General features: G+C 49.7%; 1 protein-coding gene across 1 annotated transcript in view; it reads right to left on the minus strand.

Annotated features, from left to right (window-relative positions):
- LOC119386078 (uncharacterized) overlaps positions 1-22408 on the minus strand; it is a 34723-nt gene that overhangs the window by 11588 nt on the left and 727 nt on the right. The window contains exons 2-4 of the mRNA XM_037653426.2: positions 17366-17417; positions 7354-11003; positions 4180-4227 (exon numbers count right to left, since the gene is read on the minus strand). Of these exons, the coding sequence (XP_037509354.1) occupies positions 4180-4227; positions 7354-11003; positions 17366-17417 (3750 nt within the window). The remainder of the gene's footprint in view (positions 1-4179; positions 4228-7353; positions 11004-17365; positions 17418-22408) is intronic.

The following is a 22408-nucleotide window of genomic DNA, read 5'->3' on the forward strand; positions in this document are numbered from 1 at the left end:
TGAAAGCTAGGTTCTTTTTATTCTCGATCGATTGTATTGCTGGGCGCAACACGACGTCACTTAGCTAGCCTCAGAAAGCCAACCTCCTCCGACACTTCCTTCCCTCCCTCCGAGGCCTCTCTGTGCTGAAGCAAGAGCATTTTCGCAGTGCTTCCAGAATATCCTTTACACATGCGCCAGGTTGCCTGGAAGATGGAGATCCGCTTCAAGTTGAGCCTCCGCGAAAGTGTCCGAGAGTGTGTTCAATGGGGGACCACATGATATAACAAATTTCATTTTCCTTTTACGGAGAAGCTGTATGTGACTAGGACATTGTGTTTGTATGCCGAAAACACCCAGTGCCCTCTAGGGAACAGTGCAAAAAATAATGACTCTTGTGTGTTAACTGCCTGGCTGTCAACCTGGCCTTACATACCAAACTGGCCTCCACCATGTTACCTCTGTGCTTAGTGCTAAACAGCTTCGCTAGTCATCCACCTCACAGAGTAGAATGGCTCCTCAATTTTTTTTTCTTGTTACTGCGTTAGCAATGATATGGACACTCGCAACAGTTTTTTGCCGTCGCCGTCACTTTCCGTATAAAGTCCAAATTGTCCCCCCCCCCCCGCGCATCGCATGTTCTACCCGTGAGTGAAATCTCGCGAGCGCTGGCGACGAAAGTGGCTGAAGCGGATACGAAATGAGCCGGCTGTCCCCGTCGCACAGAGGGTACATGTGATAACATCCCGGATGCGAGGCCTGCCATCAATTGCTCATCAAACAGAGAGGAAAAGCCTCTCGTAAGGAGCGTGAAGGGATGCCAAGGGGGTGGGGTTGGCTGCATGCATCCATCGAACGGCATAGTCGGGGGCGCCCGCTATTTCGAGGCATAAGGGCACAGCTCGTAAACTTGCAGTGCTCTCAGCACTTACTTCACATTTAGAGAACTGAAAACATGAAAACCGCTTCTCTCCCTGGAGCGGCCTATTCCCTTGAAGGGGCCCTGCAACACTTTTTCAGCATGGTCAGACAACGCTGCCGGTCAGTAGTCGAGGCTCCCGACAACACTCGAGCCAAACATTATAGCGCAGCACGCGGCCTGGGATTTACAATAAATTCTCAAAGTCAGCTAAACATCGCTTCCTCTTCTCTCGAAAAATGATGCTATTGACTCAAAATCACTGCGTCACTAACTCAAGTTCCATGCCATGAGCTGATTTGAACATGGCATGCTCGGTAGTTACTGCGGCCACTGCAAGAAGCCATCACTTGCCCATGCATGCGATTGCACTGAAAGTATGCCGCACGTTCGAAGAAAAAAGAAAAAGTGCTCAAGGTCACAAGGCACGCGTGGCGCACCTTCTTCCCCAGTACCACCCCTCCCTGCTTAGCTTCCAGCACTTTCATCAGGACAACAGAAGAGCGAAAGCAATTGCAGCGTGCAACAAATCTTTGTAACTCCACTCGTGCTGGACGGATTCTAAAAATTTTTTGTGGTGGTCGATTTGTGAGGAAATAAGCTCCTTTAGTAAAGCCATTCCATGGCTACTTAGAAAAGTGTTGCAGGGCCCCTTTAACCAGCGTTTTGTTGAGTTATGCAAGATCAGATCCAAAAGAGTTAGCTGCTAGCCTTACTTCGAATAACAATACAATTTGTTGGTAACGCATTCATTGCTTCCCCTTAAGCGAAAGTGATTTTTTTTTTTAACCGTGAGCTATTCACCCTGGCAAGTGAGGGGCGGCCGTGTAACATGGCATAGCCGCTTCACAGTGGGCCTTCCGACGCCAGGGACGTCAGTGACGGGCCCGCTACTGACAGCTGCGCATATTAAAATCGAATTGCGGCTGCTCGGACCAGGAGGCATGCTTTTAATAATGAGGTGATATTTTTAAAAAAGCATGCAAAAAATTCAAATTGGGACCCTAGCACCCACGAGCTTGAAGGCGCAGGGCCTTTTGGGGGTATTTACCGCTGGAGTGATTACAACTGCGGATGTGCTGATGGAAGGAATTAGACGAAAAAGCTCTTCTTGATGAAGACCAAAGGATAAAGTATACTTGAGGAAAAGTGTCAACGCGTTCTTACCATTCATGTGCTCTTCCATGGAAGCGAAGCATGGAAAAGTCAATATTTTTCTATATATCTATCGCTAGCGTTCTAAAATTTCATTCCGCTATGTCCAGAAGCAGAAGCGACAGACATTAGCGGCACGCATGTAGTTATTAGTGAACAGTGCTTTAATTACGTGCCGTGTGACGCTTAAAATGGGCTATCAGCAGCGTTACTGGAACGGACGACGTCCGCCGACGAATCGCTGCCATGATCGCCGCCACACTATCTCACACGCTACCGAGTGGCCTAGATGTCACGAGCCTCTGCGGAGAGCGTGTTTTGCTGTCGAGCTGGCTTGCACAACAGAAGCTCATACGAAAAATAATAAACTCTCCAGCCACTTTGCTAAAGTTAAACTTTAAAAGCTATAAAACTGACCCGACGTTTCGGGACCGATTCGGTCCCTTCCTCAGGGGTGACTGTTCGGCCGGCTCCGAAGCTAGCGAGTTTCTTTGGTGGTGTCCCCCTCTCCATCGTCCTTCTTCCCGCCGTTCTTGTTGCCGCGGTGTTTCTTCCACTGGTTCCGTAGACCGTGCACGTACACACTCGGCAAGGTTCCAGTTGAGCGGTTGACATTTCCCGGTGTTGTTTGGATATGCCAGGATTCCAAGAACTGCCTTTTTGTGTGGTTGCCTTCCGTGTCGATGACCCGGGCGTCATCAAAATTGATGCGGTGGTCCATCTTTTCGCTGTGTTCAGCGAGGGCGTTTCGCGCAGCGTTGAAGCTACGCACGTCGTTTCGATGTTGCCGTATCCTTTCGGGGAAGTTTTTTGTCTCACTGATGTAAGTCCGTGCATGGAACCTCGTAGACCAACCCGGGGCATCTTTCTTTCGGCAATCGGTCTTTTGGCCGTGGCAGGAGACGCCCGATTGTTGACACGGGCTTGTGCGCTACCTGTATGCCTTCTCTTCCCAGCACCCTGGACAGTTGCTCGCTGATTCCCGGAACGTATGGGACCGAGATGCGGTAGGAACGTTTGGGGGAAGCCTTATTGTTAGTGTCACCCATTGCAGAAGAATGCGGATGGGGGACGCTTTTCCGGCGTCGCTGGCGCACTCGGCGAATAAAGCTCTTCGGGTATCCATTGTCCAGGAGGTCGGTGGTGATCGCTTTTTCTTCTTTCCTCCGTATTTCTTTGGAGCTGTAGACGGCCTCTGCGCGATTCAGGAGTGTGTTTACCACTGATGTTTTGTGGGCGTCGGGTGGTTAGAGCTGAACTGCAGGTATCGTCCGGTGTGTGTAGGTTTTCGGTACACCGAGAAGCTCAAACGTCCTTTCAGCCCCGTTTTTTGCCGTTTCACTAGCACATCCATCAATTTTGACGACGCCCGGGTCATCGACACGGAAGGCAACCACACAAAAAGGCAGTTCTTGGAATCCTGGCATATCCAAACAACACCGGGAAATGTCAACCGCTCAACTGGAACCTTGCCGAGTGTGTACGTGCACGGTCTACGGAACCAGTGGAAGAAACACCGCGGCAACAAGAACGGCGGGAAGAAGGACGATGGAGAGGGGGACACCACCAAAGAGACTCGCTAGCTTCGGAGCCGGCCGAACAGTCACCCCTGAGGAAGGGACCGAATCGGTCCCGAAACGTCGGGTCAGTTTTATAGCTTTTAAAGTTTAACTTTAGCAAAGTGGCTGGAGAGTTTATTACTTTTCGTAGGAATTTTTCACCCAGCCAGACAGATCTCTGTCGAATATGTTCACATTTACAACAGAAGCTGCATCGGAACGGTGCGTGGCATCGTGGCTTACTCGGGATAGAAGCGCGAGAGCTGTTTATCCAGCGAAATAATTCTTAGTTCGTGGTTGTGACTTTGGCGGCTCATTTAAGATCAAGCTGCACGTGCTTTGACGTGCCAACAGCGTGACTTCCGGTGATAGAGGCCCCCAAACCCAAGACTCTGGCACAGTTTGGTGCAATTTCCATCAATGTTATCAGGATGGTGCAGTAAATCCAATTTGGCGTACTTTGGTGCAGTTGGTGCAGAAGTGGAGTCACTGCAATAGGTAGTACATTAAAGATTTGAAGTGTGCACAAGATGTGTAGAATAAGCTGTCAGCACAACGGCCACTTACCATCGTTTACAGAGCTGTCATGCTTCTTCCATAGGCTGTGGTGCTTCCCTGAACACACGAAATGCAAGTGTCAAACAGCTGTACATTTTTCACAATGATACACAGACTATATGACTATCGTAATTTGTTGTGTCAATGGCAGGGCCAGGAAAACCAAGCTCATGTATCCTTGTATACGAAGGTAAGAGCGTTTTAAATGCGTGGTAACTAAACTTGGTTTGCCAGAGCTCCCCACTGGTGAGACAGTGCAGTGTGCACTGGTGAGCACTGGAGACACCTGTGGTCACCCGTGCCACAAGTGCTAGCCACCATTGTATATAAACTGCTGAGCACTGAACACAAATTACACAATGTAACAGCTATCTGGACACCGGTTCAGAAAGTCACATCTATGACTTCAGGAATAGCAGCAATCTGGTACATACGTTTCCATACTAGCTGTCTGTCTAGGCACTTAAATTTTCCCTCTCCTTTGTCACCTCTCGAGCACCTTTCCTCCAACCTAGCAGCTTCAGTTTCCATACTAGACAGGATATGACACCACACGCAGTTCTAGGCCCATTACACGACAGTCATAGTGACTTACAGTTTTGCCATCTTCTCAAAATGTCGCAACATTGATTTATGTTGGGCAAATCAAAGCTCATGGCCAGTTCTGATCTATAGCAGAAAGAACTGAGCACTGCCAGAGTCCTGACATCATTTAAAACGGTTCAGTTTCTCCAGATAGTGGAAATCATCACGAGACAAACTCTGAAAAGCCGGCAACGGTCATTGCTGAGCAGAATAGGGCTTTCAGCAAACATTCTGTGCATGAGGATATTAGGCATCACTTGTAAAGAATTAATTTTCCTTTTTGCATAAAACAGGGTTGTGATCCATTACTGCCTTGCACCCTTAATGTAGAGTCCTCATTACCAAGTCTTGTATACATAATTCACTGCTATGCACCTTTACCTCTAGAGAAAAACGAACAGCCACTCAATGAGAAGAACTCACCACAGGCTGTTATTACAGAGGAATTCGTCAACATCAATAAGTGACACTGATCCAACTAAAGAGCTATTATTGAAGCTGAATTCAGTTGATTATGGAGGACAATTAAAATTGTAATAAAACTTGGAATACGAGGTCTGTCTGAAAAGTAACGACATAGGGTCTGCTGTGTGGCCTGCAAGTGAAATAGAAATAAGCCTATTATTCATTTATCTTATATGATGTGTTGGCAGCATACACGTACGACTATAACCTGAGCTTCAAACTGCCAGTGGCTTTTCCCAATAATGTTTCTTTCCACACCGCTGTCTTAACAGGCTGTTTACTTGTCATAACTAAGGAATGAACCACAGGCATGGAAGAATGCATGAGCGTGGCATTTCTGGTTCGGATGAGAAAAACTCCATCCGGAGCAGCCTGAATGCTTTGGCAAGTGCATGGAGATGACACCACATCACACAAACTTGCGTCCGAGTTTCTCAATGGGTTCAAAGAGAGGTGAAAGGATGTGAAAGATGACTGAAGAGGTGGGAGGCCTTCAAAGAGCAGGAGTGATGGTGAGACTGAGTGTGCAAAGCACATGTGTGTTGGTCGTCTGTTAACTACTGACAACGCACAAGCCTGTCGTATGGTTAATTTTGTTAACCAAGGAAATGCAATCAGAATGAGATGTACAATCCATTTGGCAATGGTAGTTTACATAAAGTTAATATTACAAAAAAAAAAAAAAAACGACAGAAAGAAAGCGAAATCAATGGCCCAAGCCATTTATTTAGCTGGAGCCTGGTTGCACAAACACACTCCAAGACCTTTGCAGGCTGATACTATCGAAAGCCTCACCAGCTCTACCAACAGTCATGAAGAAGTTTTGTATGTACCATTCAAACTCGATCTAACGAAACCAGATTTTGTGAACTCCCCGATCTAACGAAGAAATTGCCATTCCCAACAGGTGCCCTTAGGGCTCAAAGTTGTCATCAACTCGAATTAACAAAACTAACTTGGCCACCAAACCCAATTAACCAAAGTTTTGCCTGAAATAACTACGTAAAAATGTATTACTTCCAGTTTTGACACAGATGGGTTCTTGTTCCAAGTGTGCACTCTAACACTATCGCATTAAAGCATCTAGGTGCCCTAGTCACAGCCCTAGCTTTACTTTAACGAGGCTGCATGCTGTGCCCATGCAAGATACAATGGACTTAAAGGGCCCCTCACCAGGTGACATAACGAATTTTAGTTAGACATGGGAAGTTGTTGCGAGCCGAATAAAGAGCATTATGTCGCAAGAATTTTTCTAATCGGTCCGTTAGAAGCTGAGAAAAACAGTAATTTGTAGCAGCGCGAAGTTATGATGCGAGGAGGCGAGCTACAAACCCTTTCCGCTCGCCCTGTCTAGCCTTCGCAAGCCAAATCCCTTCCCTGCCCTCTTCGGCACGCGAACAGGAGGATCACATAACGCATACGCATGAACACGTCATGCGCACACAATGTCACAAGCGCATGACGTGCCAGCCCCCGAGACGCGAGCGATATTGTGGCAGCGTTCTTTGCGCTTCATCTCTGCAAGTTATGCCGAATGCGCCCTCACCGATCACTTGGCTTTCAACCTATTACTGAGCACGAAAGCTGCGACATTTGTATGGATGCGAGACTAGCGGTGTGCCGCATGAACATCTAGTTAGACGCGGGAGAACAAATGAGTCTAATGAGCGCCCATGCTACAATCGATCTTGGATGTCACTACGTTACAATTTAGATTTCAAAGAACCAAAAAAGTCCTTTCTCGATTTTCCTAACTTCTCGATTTAACAAAATAATTCAAGCATGGTCATCACTTTATCAAACGGAGTTTCTACAGTAGTAAGTCATGTAGTATAATGAGCAATACAACTTAGTTTGTATAGCATGTAATGACATAACTCTCTGCTGGAATTATTTTCTACAAAAAACTTTTGAAATACAAAATCATGCAATTGAATTGAAACTGGCATAGCATCATTGTGCCTAATTAAGGCTTAAGAAAATAAAATAACGAAGTGTGCCAGGCTACAAACTTTTAGCATTCCTGTAATGCTTGATGAGAAAAAGGAGGTTATAACCCAAGTACTACTGCCCCCTTGTCGCTCTATTGCACAATGCCTCCATAGTTTCAATTGAACAGTTTCTTTCACGCACCTTGGGAAGATGTTCCCAGCTGCTGGCTGGGTTGCAGAATGCTGTGGCGCTTTCCTGGAGACCAGACAGACCTCTTTGATGCGTGTAGCTGTGGCACACGTGGCTTTTTACATGCTTCAAGTGGTGCAACAGCTCGCTTGGCAAAAATGAGAGCAGCTTCCTCGCTGTCATCTTCCTGCACAGCATGCCTCAGGAGCTCTTGGGCCTCCGATTCTGTCACAGGATCACTGTCACTGTCGCTTTCCACGGCCACACTGGGCAGAATCTGCCTGGATGACTTACGCCCCGAACTGGCTTTGGAAGATGCGTCGATGATTTCACAGGAGTCCGTATTATCCTCCCGAGAGGTTGTGTCGCTAGACACCAAGGCCTTTCTCGCCTTGTTTCGGACACTTCGCGGAGCTACCCTTCTGATCAGGATCGGAGAAGACCAGGGCGAAGATTCTGCTGAAGTATGGCCGTCGTCTTGATTTGGACTGACCGCCCCGGGACCACCAATGGCAGCAACCTTTTCTGGGGAATGCATGTGCGCATGACGCAAAGAAGCCTTCTGAACTTCGGATTCATCGTTGGCCGTTGCAAACGAAGGCGTGACGGAACTGCTTAGGTCTTGGTCACACTTTGCTTCTGGCAATATTCTATTAGTGACACCAGGCGAATGCGAGGCAGGTGCTTGTGCGAGCCGCTGACAGGTGTCTTCGTTTGGCACAGTGTTCAAGTCATGATGCTGCTTTTGCATGCTGTGATGTGTACCTTTTTGTGATTGAAAGTATGCTTCTCCACTACGAGAGTCCGCGTCATTATTGCAAGTCTCCATTTGATCTTTCTGGAAACTGGAGCCTGTGCTCTGTTTGTACTGAGGTAACACTCTTTTCGCGTGGGACGAAGAGAGGCTGCTTTCTGAACACTTGCCTCCAAGATCAGGAAGTTTCGTGCCCTCTCGCCTCAAAAACGCCTCATTCTGGCTCTTTAACAGGGATGTCTCCGCAGAACACTGAACCTCGCTCTGCATTTCCCCCTTTTCATCCCAGTCATACTTGGCTGGACTATCTTCATGCTGCAAAGGGCTACTTTGGAATTTGTCAATTTCTTTTGATTTCATTGATGGGGTGGTGTCCATCTCTTCAGTGTCTTCGACAATTGTCCTGAGCCCAAGCTGTGATGCACGAAAGATGTTTGGTCGGCATAGCAAGACTCCCTGGTCTTCTGTATTTTCACACAATACTTCAGTGCTTCGAGACTTCCTGCTAACATTGTCCAAGTCCAAAATTGTACTTTTCAGTACAGCATCTTCAACTGTTGGTTTTGCAAGTTTTGTATGAATATGCGTGACAGGTTCCCCTTCAAGACCACTGCAAGCGGCATTTGCAGAACTGCCATTAAAGTATATGGAAGTGTTTGAAATGTGGCTGTACTTTGCAGCATCGAGCACTCTGCCGCTTGAACCATTTTCAATCATTGCAGTTTGCACTTGCACAGCATCAGGTACAGTCGGTGGCAGGTGAGGCGATGGTAAGCTTGAACAACTATCACCAGAGCTTCCAGGATCAATTTCTTTGGAATCTGAGCTTTCTGTCTGGATCATAGCCTCTCTACAAATGATGACCTTCGTGAAAGGTTTTTCGGTGCACATTCCGGTTTCCACGAGGACTGGCCGGTGTGGCTGCCCTTTAAGTATTACTTTGATGACGCCATCTGCACACACCAAAGAGAGGTGTGCGTTACAAGCTGGACAAGCTGCACTGGTGTTTGTCACATGACAGGCATCACAGCTACTATCCTTGACAGCTGGTTCAACTGCAGGAGTAACCACTGAGGCAGGAGAACTGGTAGAACCTGAAGGCGACTGCTGCTGGTCTTTGCTCTTGTGCATGCTGTCACTAGAACAGGAAGCGTACTGGTCTACTTTGCTATTTTTGTGAGGCAGTAATGTATCCCCTGCTCGTCGTACGCTGACCTGCTGGTTAGCTTCGTGGTCGGTGTGCATCGCCGCAGATACTGGCTCCTCATACATTGGGACTAGATCTGGTTCACTAGCCGGAACCTGCTTCAGGCTATTGCAGACATCAGTCATCAATTCAAGGGTGTCCACTGCACCACTACCAAGTGATTCCAAGTCCTGTGTGCTGGCATTGATGTCGAACGTTTTTCTGCTCGACTTCTTGAAAAATCCTTCGAAGTCCTTTAGAGATAGTGGACGACCACTACTCTGTTCCTCTGACTGATTGTCCTCCTGGCATTGTCCTTCCGGAGCAGTGTCACCTTGTTTGGTGCTTTTAGGCCCCGAACTGCTTGGAGCATCAGCAAGGGGCCCACTAGAGAGGGTTGCATTTTCTTGGGTGTCATTGCTGACAAACCTCTCATCTGGCATCACTTTGCCTGGTGTATCCTCTGCTGCTGAATCCTTGCATTTCTCAGAAGCTTCCACCATGTTTCCTTCCTCATCAGAACACAGATCAACAATGTCCTTTCCTTTCACTGGTTCGGCACATGTTTTTGAGTGCAGTACAGTGCTGGTCTTCTCTGCGAGGCAAGAGATTGGCTCGTCAACCTCAGGAGAAAGTTGCTGAGGTAGGTTTTCTTCTTCACTTGGCGACATGGGCAAAGATGATACGGCGACATTTTGCACCTTATCTACTTGGGCCTTCAGGTTGGAAACATCCTTCAAAGCATTAGTGTTCCTGATCTGTTCAGCCCGCTTGCCCGCCACATTTCCTGGCAAAGCTTTGGCGATAATAAGCTCATGGCTTTCGGCTTCTGCAATTTTTCTTTGCATTTCCGCTGCTTGCTCTTCTAGTGGCTTAAGCTGCAAGTTGCTCTTAACCTTCCGTGGCCGCCTTCTTGCTGTTGTGTGGGACCTCCTCTGATTGATGACCTTTTTTTCAACACAAGGCCTGACACCTGGAGTCACAAAGAGCTCTATCTCAAGCTCTCGGGCATCGTCCTCTTCTTGAGCCTTCTCCTCTGCACACAGGTCTCTCAAGTTCTCAAATTCGCAAACAGACTTTTGCCGGTCAGACTTTCTTCGCGACAATCGTTTTGTCCCTAGGCCCGCTGCTCGGCCATTCCCACGAAGCCGTCTCCTCCTTCCGCGCTGTGCTGCTTGCAGAGACTTTTGACTCGGGATGAACTTGTATGGGTCGGTGTCTGAAACATCAAGTACTGAACTTCTTTTCGCTGAAACACTAGTTGCATGATTGGCTGAGGTGAAGAAGCGGTTCGAACCAAGTTGTTTTTCGGCGAGGCCACTGCTGCTCTCCTGTGCTTCGGACCTTTCGAGTTCTGAAGGTGTGTTCTTCTGAGGAACACTATCGCACTTTTGAAGCCAATCTTGCACTTTTTCAGTGTGATTTTCACTACTGTCTTCTAAGCGTCTGCCAGTGCCCGCTTCACATGGCTGCATTTCTACTTCCCTAAGAGCTTCCGAAAAGTTTGAACGGTGCTCCTGTCTCACTGAGCATGATGAAGCCACTGACATATTTTCAGCAGCACTGCTAGCAGAAGCCATCGATGACTTGGCATGTGCCGCGTGAATTTGCCTTGTTTCAGCATGGTCACTTTCCTTCGTCTCTTGTAGGCTCTTGTATGATCTCCTAGAGCTAACACTTCCGTGGGATTCGCTGTCCTTGGATGGTGCTGGCTTGTCGTGCCTGTAATCAAGGAGAAATTGTTAGGCATGGGTCTAGCACGTGAGTGCGATGACAGTAGCCATAGCACAATATACGTACACAGGATGCACGTAGCAAAATGCAAGCCGAGACAGTAGTTATACAGTGAAACTACTGCCACGGCCGCCTCTTCTTTTATTTTGATGTGTTTGAGTTTGACCGGCAAGGACGGTTATCAACGCTCGACGCTGGCCCCGAAGCAGTGTTCGAGAAGCTTCACGATTTTGGTAGATCGTTTTGTTAAGATTGTGCGCCGCACGCGAATGTTCCAGCTTTGTCGAGAGATAACGCCGCCACCAGCGATATTGCTGGAAAGTTCCATAGCGCCTGTATAAAAGCCGACGCGCTTGACCGCTTCTCAGTTGATCGACGGACGACGCCCTGTTCGCCGCTATTATTGTACAGCGTGTATTGCTGTAGTTCTAGTTCTCATTTTCCGGCCACAAGTTCGGCCAAATAAACAGTTTCATCCTGCAAACGCCGACTGCTGTCTTCGTCGACGTCACGACCACGTGACATCTGGTGGGAGGTGCTGCTTCATGATCCGGACGCCACCGCGGAGCGCTGACCCAAGCCCAAGCCGCGAAGAGAACGACGGCAAGGAAATCCCGGATCGTCGGACAAGCCGCAGGCAGAAGGGACTGCAGCCAGAGCACGGGCTCCTTCCCGAAAAACCCAGGCAGCCGCAGATCTCAACATCGACCACAGCAACGATGACCGACCACGTGCAGCCTGCGCCAATCCTTTTTTGCCAGCCCAAGGAGCCGCCAACCTTCCGCGGATCGTCGTTCGAAGACCCGGAGAGCTGGCTCGAAGCCTACGACCGAGTCGCCCTTTTCATGCCTGGACCAGTGAAGACAAGCTACAGCATGTCTACTTCGCCTTGGAGGACGCAGCTAGAACATGGTTCGAGAACCAAGAGCGAACCCTGACAACATGGGACGTTTTTCGCAGCAGGCTCCTGGCAACATTCACCAGCGTTCTCCGCAAGGAGAGGGCCGAGGCTCTGCTCGAAACCCGCGTGCAGCTGCCAAACGAAAACGTGGCACTCTTCACAGAAGAAATGACGAGACTGTTCCGCCACGCAGACCCTGAGATGCCCGAGGAGAAGAAAGTTCGCTTCCTCATGCGAGGAATCAAGCAGGAGCTGTTCGCGGGACTAATCAGAAACCCACCCAAGACCATCCAAGAATTCCTCGCGGAGGCAACAACAATCGAGAAGACGCTCGATATGCGCACTCGGCAGTACAATCGCCGCGCATTCCAAGACAGCGCAGCAGTTCATGCCCTCGGCTCCGACGACTTGCGCGAAACGATCCGAGCCATCGTGCGAGAGGAGCTGCGAAAGCTCGCACCTTTTGCACAGCCCGGAGTGACGTCGATTGCGGACGTTGTACGCGAGGAAATCCAACAATCACTGGGTTTTCCTCAACCGGCACCGCCGCTGCCGCAAGCAATGAGCTATGCTGCTGCAGCCCGACGCAACGCCCCCCCTCCTCGCCCACGTGAAGACGCCGCGCCGCCCCAGCAGTTCCGCCGCCAGGCACCACCGCCGCCACCACCGACGTCATACCGCCCGCCAGCCGGTCAGTGATACACGCCGAGGAAGACCGACGTTTGGCGCGCCCCCGACCATCGTCCACTCTGCTACCACTGCGGAGAAGCCGGCCACACCTACCGCCGCTGCCATTATCGACAGATGGGACTGCGTGGGTTCGCCGTCGACGCGCCGCGCCCACAGCAGGGGGAACGACCACGTGACATCGCCGACTACCTGGCAGGAGCGCAGTGGACCCCCCGAGGACCTTCCCGATCGCCGTCGCCAGGCCGCTTACGCCTCTCCCCAACGCCGACCATACACTGGCCCAACCCGGGGCCGGTCACCTAGCCCGCATCCGGAAAACTAAGGCCAGCAACCGATGGAGGTGCAGTTGCTATACGACGAAATACCGAAGACCCTCCGCCGCCGACGCCGCCGCCACGACGAAGGCTTCAGGACACGACGCGAACCCCTGACGACGAAACCTCGCGGACCGAAGTAGACCTGACGACGCAACGTGGAAGCAGCGGAACAAACCGACGTAGCCGTGACCCGACGCCACGACCTAACTGCAACGCAAGACGACGAACTAGCGACCTCGACGTTCTTATCGACAGCCACAGCGTCACAGCCCTCGTCGACACCGGAGCCGACATTCTGTCATCAGTGGACCGTTCGCCACGAAGCTGAAGAAAGTTAGGACAGCCTGGGAAGGCCCCGAAATCCGGACAGCTGGAGGTCACCTCGTAACCCCGGAGGGAATCTGCACAGCGAGACTCACCATTAACAACCGGATTTATCCCGCGAACTTCGTATCCTGCCGCGTTGCTCGAGAGATGTCATCCTTGGTATGGACTTCTTAGGCCTTCATGGTGCAATCATCGACCTGAGGTCTAAGTCAATAACACTGTCCACGGAAAAGGCACTACCGCCGCACACTCCGCCAAGAAAGCACGCTTTGAATGTGGTGGAAGACCAGGTCACCATTCCCCTCGCTCCAGCGTCATCATTTCCGTCGGCACTCAGAAATCAGCAGACCTGGAAGGCGTTGTTGAAGGCGACCAGCACCACTTCATTAACCACAAGATTTGCGTCACAAGAGGAGTAACAGAGCTGCGGGCAGGGAAAGAAACAGTTATGCTCACGAATTTCAGCAACGAGTACAAGCACGTGAGCAAAGGCACGACGGTCGCCTACATCGAAGAAATCGTAGAAGCCAGCAATGCTTTCGGCCTCACCGATTCTCCCGAGCCTACTCCGACGAATAAAGCGCCGCAACTACCTTTCGACATCAATCCCAGCCTTCAGAAGCACAAACAAGAACAGCTCAAAACCCTGCTCTTGCAATACAAGGACTGCTTTTCGTCGTCGTCAAGAATTCGGCAGACTCCCGTGGCAAAACATCGCACCATAACAGAGGAAAGCGCCAGACCACTCCGTCAGAGCCCGTACAGAGTTTCGGCGCGAGAACGCGAGGCCGTGAAGAAACAGGTCGACGAAATGCTACGCGACGACATCATCCAGCCGTCGAAGAGTCCGTGGGCATCCCCGGTGATGCTAGTGAAGAAGAAGGATGGGACTCTATGTTTTTGCGTCGATTATCGTCGCCTGAACAAAGTCACGAAGAAGGACGTGTATCCCCTTCCCCGGATAGACGACACCCTGGATCGATTACAAAACGCAAAGTACTTTTCGTCGATGGACCTCAAGACCGGTTACTGGCAAATAGAAGTCGACGAGAGAGACCGAGAAAAGACTGCTTTTATAACACCAGACGGCCTGTTTGAGTTCAAGGTCATGCCCTTCGGTCTTTGCTCGGCACCTGCGACTTTTCAACGGGTTATGGATACAGTACTGGCCGGCTTGAAGTGGCAGACGTGTCTCGTGTACTTGGACGACGTCGTTGTGTTTTCCTCAACTTCGACGAACACCTTCGGCGCCTTGAAGTTGTACTTCAAGCAATCAAGACCTCCGGGCTCACCTTGAAGCCTGAAAAGTGCCGCTTCGCGTACGAGGATCTCTTGTTCTTGAGTCACGTGATCAGCAAGGATGTGTTCGCCCGGACCCGCGGAAAACAGCTGCCATCGCTGACTTCCCGACGCCCACCGACAAGAAGGCCGTACGCCGTTTTCCTCGGCTTGTGCGCCTATTACAGACGTTTCGTCAAGGAATTTTCACGGATCGCCGAGCCACTGACGCACATCACGAAGGCCGACGTCGAATTCAGGTGGGAAACGTCGCAAGTTCAAGCATTTCAAGAACTGAAACGACGCCTGCAGACGCCTCCCATACTTGCGCATTTCGACGAATACGCCGATACGGAAATCCACACCGACGCAAGCAGCGTAGGACTCGGCGCCGTCCTTGTGCAAAAGACCGACGGATTCGAAAGGGTCATCAGTTATGCTAGCCGGTCGCTATCAAAGGCAGAAATCAGCTACTCCACAACAGAAAAGGAGTGCCTGGCCATCATCTGGGCTACATCGAAGTTTCGCCCCTACCTCTACGGCCGGCCCTTCAAAGTTGTGAGCGACCACCACGCCTTGTGTTGGCTAGCTAACTTGAAGGACCCTTCAGGTCGCCTCGCACGGTGGAGCCTACGACTTCAAGAATTTGACATAACCGTCGTTTACAAGTCCGGAAGAAAACACTCCGACGCTGATTGCCTGTCCCGCGCCCCCGTCGACCCACCGCCGCAGGACGACATGGAGGATGACTGCTTCTTGGGAACCATAAGTGCCAAAGACTTCGTCGAACGACAGCGAGCGGACCCAGAACTCAGGGGCCTTGTGGAATACCTCGAGGGCAGGACCACCGTTGTTCGCAAGGTATTCACGCGAGGACTGACGTCGTTTTTCTTGCGCAACGGTGTTCTCCTTAAGAAGAACTTCTCGCCGCTTCGAGCCGATTCCCTTCTCGTAGTGCCCTCAACATTGCGACCAGAGGTCCTCCAGGCCCTGCATGACGACCCGACGTCTGGACACCTGGGTGTTTCTCGCACGCTCGCAAGAATACAGGAAAAGTACTACTGGCCGCGCCTTGTCGCCGACGTAACTCGCTACGTCAAGACCTGCCGGGACTGTCAGCGACGCAAGACACCGCCGACTAGGCCAGCCGGACTTCTGCAACCTATCGAGCCACCTCGACGGCCGTTCCAGCAAATTGGGATGGACTTACTGGGGCCGTTCCCAACGTCCAATACCGGAAACAAATGGATCGTCGTAGCTACCGACTACCTCACCCGCTACGCCGAGACAAGTGCCCTACCCAGAGGCAGTGCCGCCGAGGTAGCGAAGTTCTTCGTTGAGAACATCCTCCTGCGTCATGGCGCCCCAGAGGTCCTCATCACCGACAGAGGTACGGCGTTTACTGCTGACCTAACTCAGGCAATACTGAGATACAGCCAAACAAGCCACCGCCGGACCACAGCGTACCACCCACAGACCAATGGCCTCACCGAGCGGCTAAACAAGACCATCGCCGACATGCTGGCCATGTATGTCGATGTCGAACACAAGACGTGGGATGCCATCCTTCCGCATGTGACCTTCGCATACAACACGGCCATACAAGAAACGACGCAAATGACGCCGTACAAGCTGGTCTACGGAAGGAGCCCGGCAACGACGCTCGACGCAATGCTACCAACCGCCACCGACGAAAACGACCTGGACGTTGCCGCCTATTTGCAACGCGCCGAAGAAGCTCGACAGCTCGCCCGCCTGCGCATCAAGAACCAGCAGAGGGTCGATAGCCGTCACTATAATCTTCGACGACGCCACATGGAGTACCAACCCGGTGACCGTGTGTGGGTCTGGACGCCGATACGCCGACGTGGGCTCAGTGGAAAACTTCTTCGGCGATACTTCGGGCCATACAAGGTGCTTCGACGACACGGCGCTCTTGACTACGAGGTCGTCCCGGACGGCATTACGAACTCCCAGCGACGCCGCGCACGACCTGAAGTCGTCCATGTCGTGCGCCTTAAGCCGTTTTTTGCGCGCTAGCGAACCTGGGGACTCTACTTTTTCCTTTGTTATTGTAATTATTTGTGTATGCACTTGTTTTTTCCTTTCCGTGTTCTGTTGCAAGCATCGGGACGATGCTTTTTCAGAGGGGGGCAATGCACGGCCGCCTCTTCTTTTATTTTGATGTGTTTGAGTTTGACCGGCAAGGACGGTTATCAACGCTTGACGCTGGCCCGAAGCAGTGTTTCGAGAAGCTTCACGATTTTGGTAGATCGTTTTGTTAAGATTGCGCGCCGCCGCGAATGTTCCAGCTTTGTCGAGAGATACGCCGCCACCAGCGATATTGCTGGAAAGTTCCAAAGCGCCTGTATAAAAGCCGACGCGCTTGACCGCTAGTCAGTTGATCGACGGATGACGCCCTGTTCGCCGCTATTATTGTACAGCGTGTATTGCTGTAGTTCTAGTTCTCATTTTCCGGCCACAAGTTCGGCCAAATAAACAGTTTCATCCTGCAAACGCCGACTGCTGTCTTCGTCGACGTCACGACCACGTGACACTACGATACAACAAGGCTGAAGGGGGGAGCCAAATGTACTCCATTACAACCACAGCTTAATAACAATATTGCTCTGTCTGCTCTCAAGGTTAGCAAACACCTTGTGCCCTAGAAACAACATTTGCAATTTTTTCATTGTGAACACACAACAGGGGAACTCAGTAAAAGGATTTTGTAGTATAACAAACACTGTTTCACCGCTTTATGATTACGACAGTTCTCAATTAATAAATTTTGCTTTGAGAAAAAGAAGAAAAGAATAGCTTAAAAACAAGCTTACACAGCAGTGGAAGTAGACCTTGGCCTTTTGCTGGCAGCACCAACGTCGGCATCTGCATAAAAAAAGGGGGCATTATAAAATGTGAGCATAAGGAGTGGCAACATAGATATGTCAATGAAAGTCACTGGATTAGTCACCACATAGGGTGTGTGCTCTTGACACGATTGCATTGTGGATACATTTCTATGAAAGGATAATAAAAAAGTTATCTTTTGCATGTCTTTGTGCAACGACACTGTGACCAGACAGTATGTTTGTTTTGGTGTATCCAGACAATGGGCCAAACCGCTCTTTTGGCCCGCGGCCTCGCCGTCACGTGACCCTCCACTTCCAGTTGGGAGAGGCCACGGCCGGTCCGGGGAGGGAGCGCGCGAGAAATCCCGAAAACATTTTCACGGGCCGCCCGTACCAGCCCTCGAAGGCGGGCCGCGCGCTCGCGGGGGTGGAATGTCAACAAAACCGGGTTTTTTATTATCTTTTTTTGGTAGCTGGGCACGCCGGCGGCTATTCGAACATGTGTTTCTGTTTGAAAACAAGCACGCGGGATCATTCGCGTCGTTTTTGCGGCCCAGTACTCGTTCTCCCGTGCTTGTCTGTAAAGATGGCTCGTGGAGCTACGATTGCTATGTATACTTTCTCTCATTGGTGGATCAGTCCCGACACTTTGGACACTTGGTCGCGTAGATATTCAAACAACCCCAAGAAGCAGGCGCTGTGGGAACGGGTGGAAAAAGAGATGACCAGCGAAGTATCCTGCACATGGCCCTACAACGTCAGTTACGGTAAATTTCTTTTCCGTATTTGTATCAAGGTTGCAAAATATTTTGTCGATGCCGAAATTTGAAGTACTAGCGTGTTTCAACGCGAGCTGTGATAAAGTTCGTTTAAAATATCCTATTGCAGAAGTGCTGAAAACACTCTTCGCGAATAAACGTACCCGGACCGTTTCCGAAAGGAGAAAGAAAAAGCTTTCGGACACGAAGATGCTAGCTCAGGCGCGTGGCGGAGTGCTACTACCGGCAAATGGAGTTTTTCCGTGCGATTTAGTTTTTGGGAGGGTATCAATTAGCCTGCGCATTGCTTCGTCAGCGGAGCCCGCAGTGCACAAGGCGTGGTATGCCCAAACAGTCGTTTCCAGTACCAACATTTGTTTCAAAGTTACCCTTATTCTCCATTTTAGTCGGGTGGGGTGGAACTACGGCTTTAATTAAAAATGCCTCTGCAGGTAGGTGACGAAGTTAATGTGCATGGGCGCTCAGGGCTGCAAATGGCTTTAGTTACCCATGTACTTGAAGAACTTTTAGTAATTCATCCGCTGTTGTTTCGGAGTGCCACCTTCAATAAGATGTTGATGCCTTAAAGCGGTTGTCATTACGCCTTGTATGCTAGGCTGTTTTTTGTTACTTTCCCATTTGTACAACGTTACAATCATGCAACTCCTTTTCTAAATGCCAGGTTGATGAGCGGGAGGATCTCAGCAACGCAGATGAGGTTCCTGACAGTGTCTGTGAAATACAGCAGGAAGAGGCACACAACCCCTCACGATGAAGCAGCAGAAGCCCAGAAGTACGTTACAGAGGTTTTGCACAGAGCACCAGAGGTAAGACTGCTGTGCAGCGACAGAGGCTAACACGAGTGGGCCGGGCAAGAAAAAGTGGCAACCAAATAAGTCCTGCAATTTCAAATGAAATTTTCCCAAGCGGCAAGCCTCTCTGGAAGCGCATAGCAAAAAATATTTGAGCCAGTGGAGCCGGAAGAGGCCTGCCGCTTTATTCTGTAGATACGTGGCATTAGTTATGAAAAAAATTAGCTTTCAAGACAGCTGGTGTGCCAACAAGAAATGATCTCTCTTCTTCAAAAATACCTCGACAGTGAGTAAATTAGTGCACTCTGCACGAAATAGTATTTAATTTAATCCGCCTTATGTTACCTTCTCAACTTCTATACCTCTCGTAATTATTTTTTACTGCGATGAAGACGCGCCCTTCAGGTGTAATTGGTATACTTTCTTCATATGTAGTATACAGTAAAACCTTGGTGATACGATCACGGCTCGTACGAATTTCGGGATGATACGAATTTTTCTGTGGTCCTGGCCAAGGCCCATTAGCCTACAATGTATTGGAGTACGGTTGTTGCGAACCGATTTGCACCCCGCGACGTTTGATACGAACGTACGCTAGCGCACAGGTACGAACAGGTGCGGCCCGCGCTGTTGCGGATGAGGACGCGGCAGTCACGCGCGGGCGCGGGCATGCGCGCTGCGCGACCATCAACGGTGTGTCGTTGCCTCCGAGATAGTGCGGGCCAATACTGGATGCCTTTAGGCACCTTCGCGTTTAGGTTACAGATGATGTTGACGCCGCACTTTTTTTTTTTTTTTGACGCGTTGACACGTGCTTCTGTGCTCGAGGCAGCAGCGTCATTGTACTGTGTCAACACGCGCCTGCCACGTCGATGCAAGCCACGTCCCCGCAATCAGACGTTCTATGAAACAAGACTGAAACTTGGGCTGCGGGTCCGCCATGCAGTCCCATTAAATGTGGACAAAGACCCCAAGAGACGAAGCGGACGGTCTTGGCGATGGAGCTTGGCCTCCAGCTATCGTGTGCAAAGCGCTTCTTAAGTCACTTTCGCCGCAGTACTTTAGTGTTGTTGTATCGTGCGACACCTGGTGCCATGCTGAGACACAGTGCTGTGTGCTTTCTATTCATGTACTGGGGGGAGCGGTCTCGCCATGCCTCTGTGCTACACCCAATCCGGGGTGGTCATGCCGGTCAGTGACCCGTGCCTCACTGACCAATACCTTTCTTCTCGCTCCTTAAAACCGCCGGCAATAAACGCGGGAGAGCAGTCTCCCGTCAGTCTCGCCGAAGCTTGGTCTCTGCGTCGTCACTCGCGCGCCCCTCCCGTCGTTCGGCCTCTCCGTCGGCCCGCCGCGGGTTACGCCGCGCTCCTGCCCTACACAACAAGTGTCATGCAAAATAGCGTAGTAAGATTAGGAAGGGGCTACTAGCGGTCACGGGGCAGCAAACACATCTGGTTCATGAATTACACATCGCGCGCATGCACCTTATATACAGTACAAGTATGATTGTTGTCGTTTAAAAACTTTACTGGCAATCATTCAGAGCTGTTCATGACGTCGCTGCGGCCCTGAGAAACACTGAATCAAAACGTATGCCAACTTTCTCTTATTGTCGCATACTAATTTTCCATGTTTTTTGGTGATACGAATTTTGGATGATACAAATATTTTTGGTAACTCCGCGAGATTCATATCACCAAGGTTTCACTGTATGTGAACTATATATATGCTGTAAGTCTTCTGCTGTGTATGAACTGAAGCAGTGTTTTGTGGAGTTTTCTATGACTCCATTATTCATGTATCTAATTTTTCCCACCAATAAAGAATGACTAACCAAGTGAATAAATGAAACTTCTTCCATCAGTCAGTTTTTATCTTTATTTTGTCAAGTTCAGGTAGGCAGAGTCATTCTGCCATGGCACTGTCCCTCTGTTCTTGAAGTGCTCGCACAGGCTTTCACGTACGGCGACACCGAAGGCATTACTACGACCGCGAGATGCTTGCAGTCAGTGCAGCACGTTTGATGGGGGCACACTGGCAGCTTCACTGCTAATGTGCACATCATTGCTCAAAAAGTTGTGCAGAACGCAGACAGTCTGCACAAGTCGCACAACTCTTTCGGGGCTAGCATAAATAATGGTATGTAAGCACCGAAATCTATTCGCAGAATATCGAAGGCCTTCTCAGCAACTCGGCGAGCCCTGGACAACCTGAAAAAAGAACACCAAGCATTTAGAGTCAGTGGTGGTAAATTTCCGCAATAATTGACGCCAACTTGCCGAGCTTGCTACCTACTTAACTCTAAAGTAATTTAGAAAATATTACCTATAACTGATGACTTTTCGGTCGTCCGTAAGGGAGCTTCTCCCAAAGGGGTTCATCAAACTTCCCCCTAGAGGGAATGCGTCGTCCCCGACGAAGACTGGTGGCAGGTGCATATCAGGTGACGCTGCCACTTGCACGCGCTCTGGAAGGTTTGCACGCTTCTTTTCGATGTCTTGTTGCAGCTCTGTCGTTTGCCAAATGCCGGCATCTCCATGAGAGCCTGGCGCTCCTACATCTAAGTAGATAAACCGGTATGACGCATTAACAACAGCAAAAAGCACGATGCTAAATGTTTTTTTATTAGGCTTGTGCGAATAGTACATTTTAGATTCGAAGCGAATAGTGATTTTGGTCGAATAATTTCGAATCGAATTCGAATAGTATATATCACACATTATAAAGAAACGAGCATATTTGTCATGAACCACCAACCTGCATTAATTGTAACAAGGCATGTGCAAATGTCATTCTTTTTGGTTCAAAGAAGTGGAAGCAACTCCTGAATAGTAGCAGGATTTGGCTTCGGTAGAATGCAAGTGATAACTGTAAAGTATGTACATTTTAAAATTTACTACACTTGGAGCATATAAGCTGGTACAATTAAAAAAATGATGAATCGATGTGAGGGTAATATGTTCATTTAACCTTGAAGTGGGGCTCGCGGCAGTGCGGATTTCCCTGGAAAAGGTGTATTCACGGTAGAGCACCCCTCCACTGCAGTGAAACCACCTTTACAGACAATTACAATACGGGACAGTGCGGATTTTTTTAAAGATGTTTTCACGGTACAGCACCATTGCACTGCGTGAAGCCACCTTTACAGGGAGGTTACAAGCGGAATAATGTACACTTATTCGTTCCTTTCGAATACTTCGAAATTTTCAATAATTTAAATTCGAATCGAAGCGAATTCGAATACTGTATTATTCGTTCAAATATTCGAAGTGCTCGAATATTCGCCCAAGCCTATTTTTTATAATTAAAATAATTGATCCCAAGCGTGGCGGTTTCACCTGCAACATGTTTGCCGTCCATGACTCCCACACAGTTTGGGAACTGCCACTTCTCTCTGAACATGGCTGACACCGGAGCCAGTCCTCTTACCGTACGGTGCCGCTTCACAAATCCTT

The sequence above is a fragment of the Rhipicephalus sanguineus genome, chromosome 3 (assembly GCF_013339695.2).
Source record: "Rhipicephalus sanguineus isolate Rsan-2018 chromosome 3, BIME_Rsan_1.4, whole genome shotgun sequence".
NCBI lineage: Eukaryota > Metazoa > Arthropoda > Arachnida > Ixodida > Ixodidae > Rhipicephalus > Rhipicephalus sanguineus.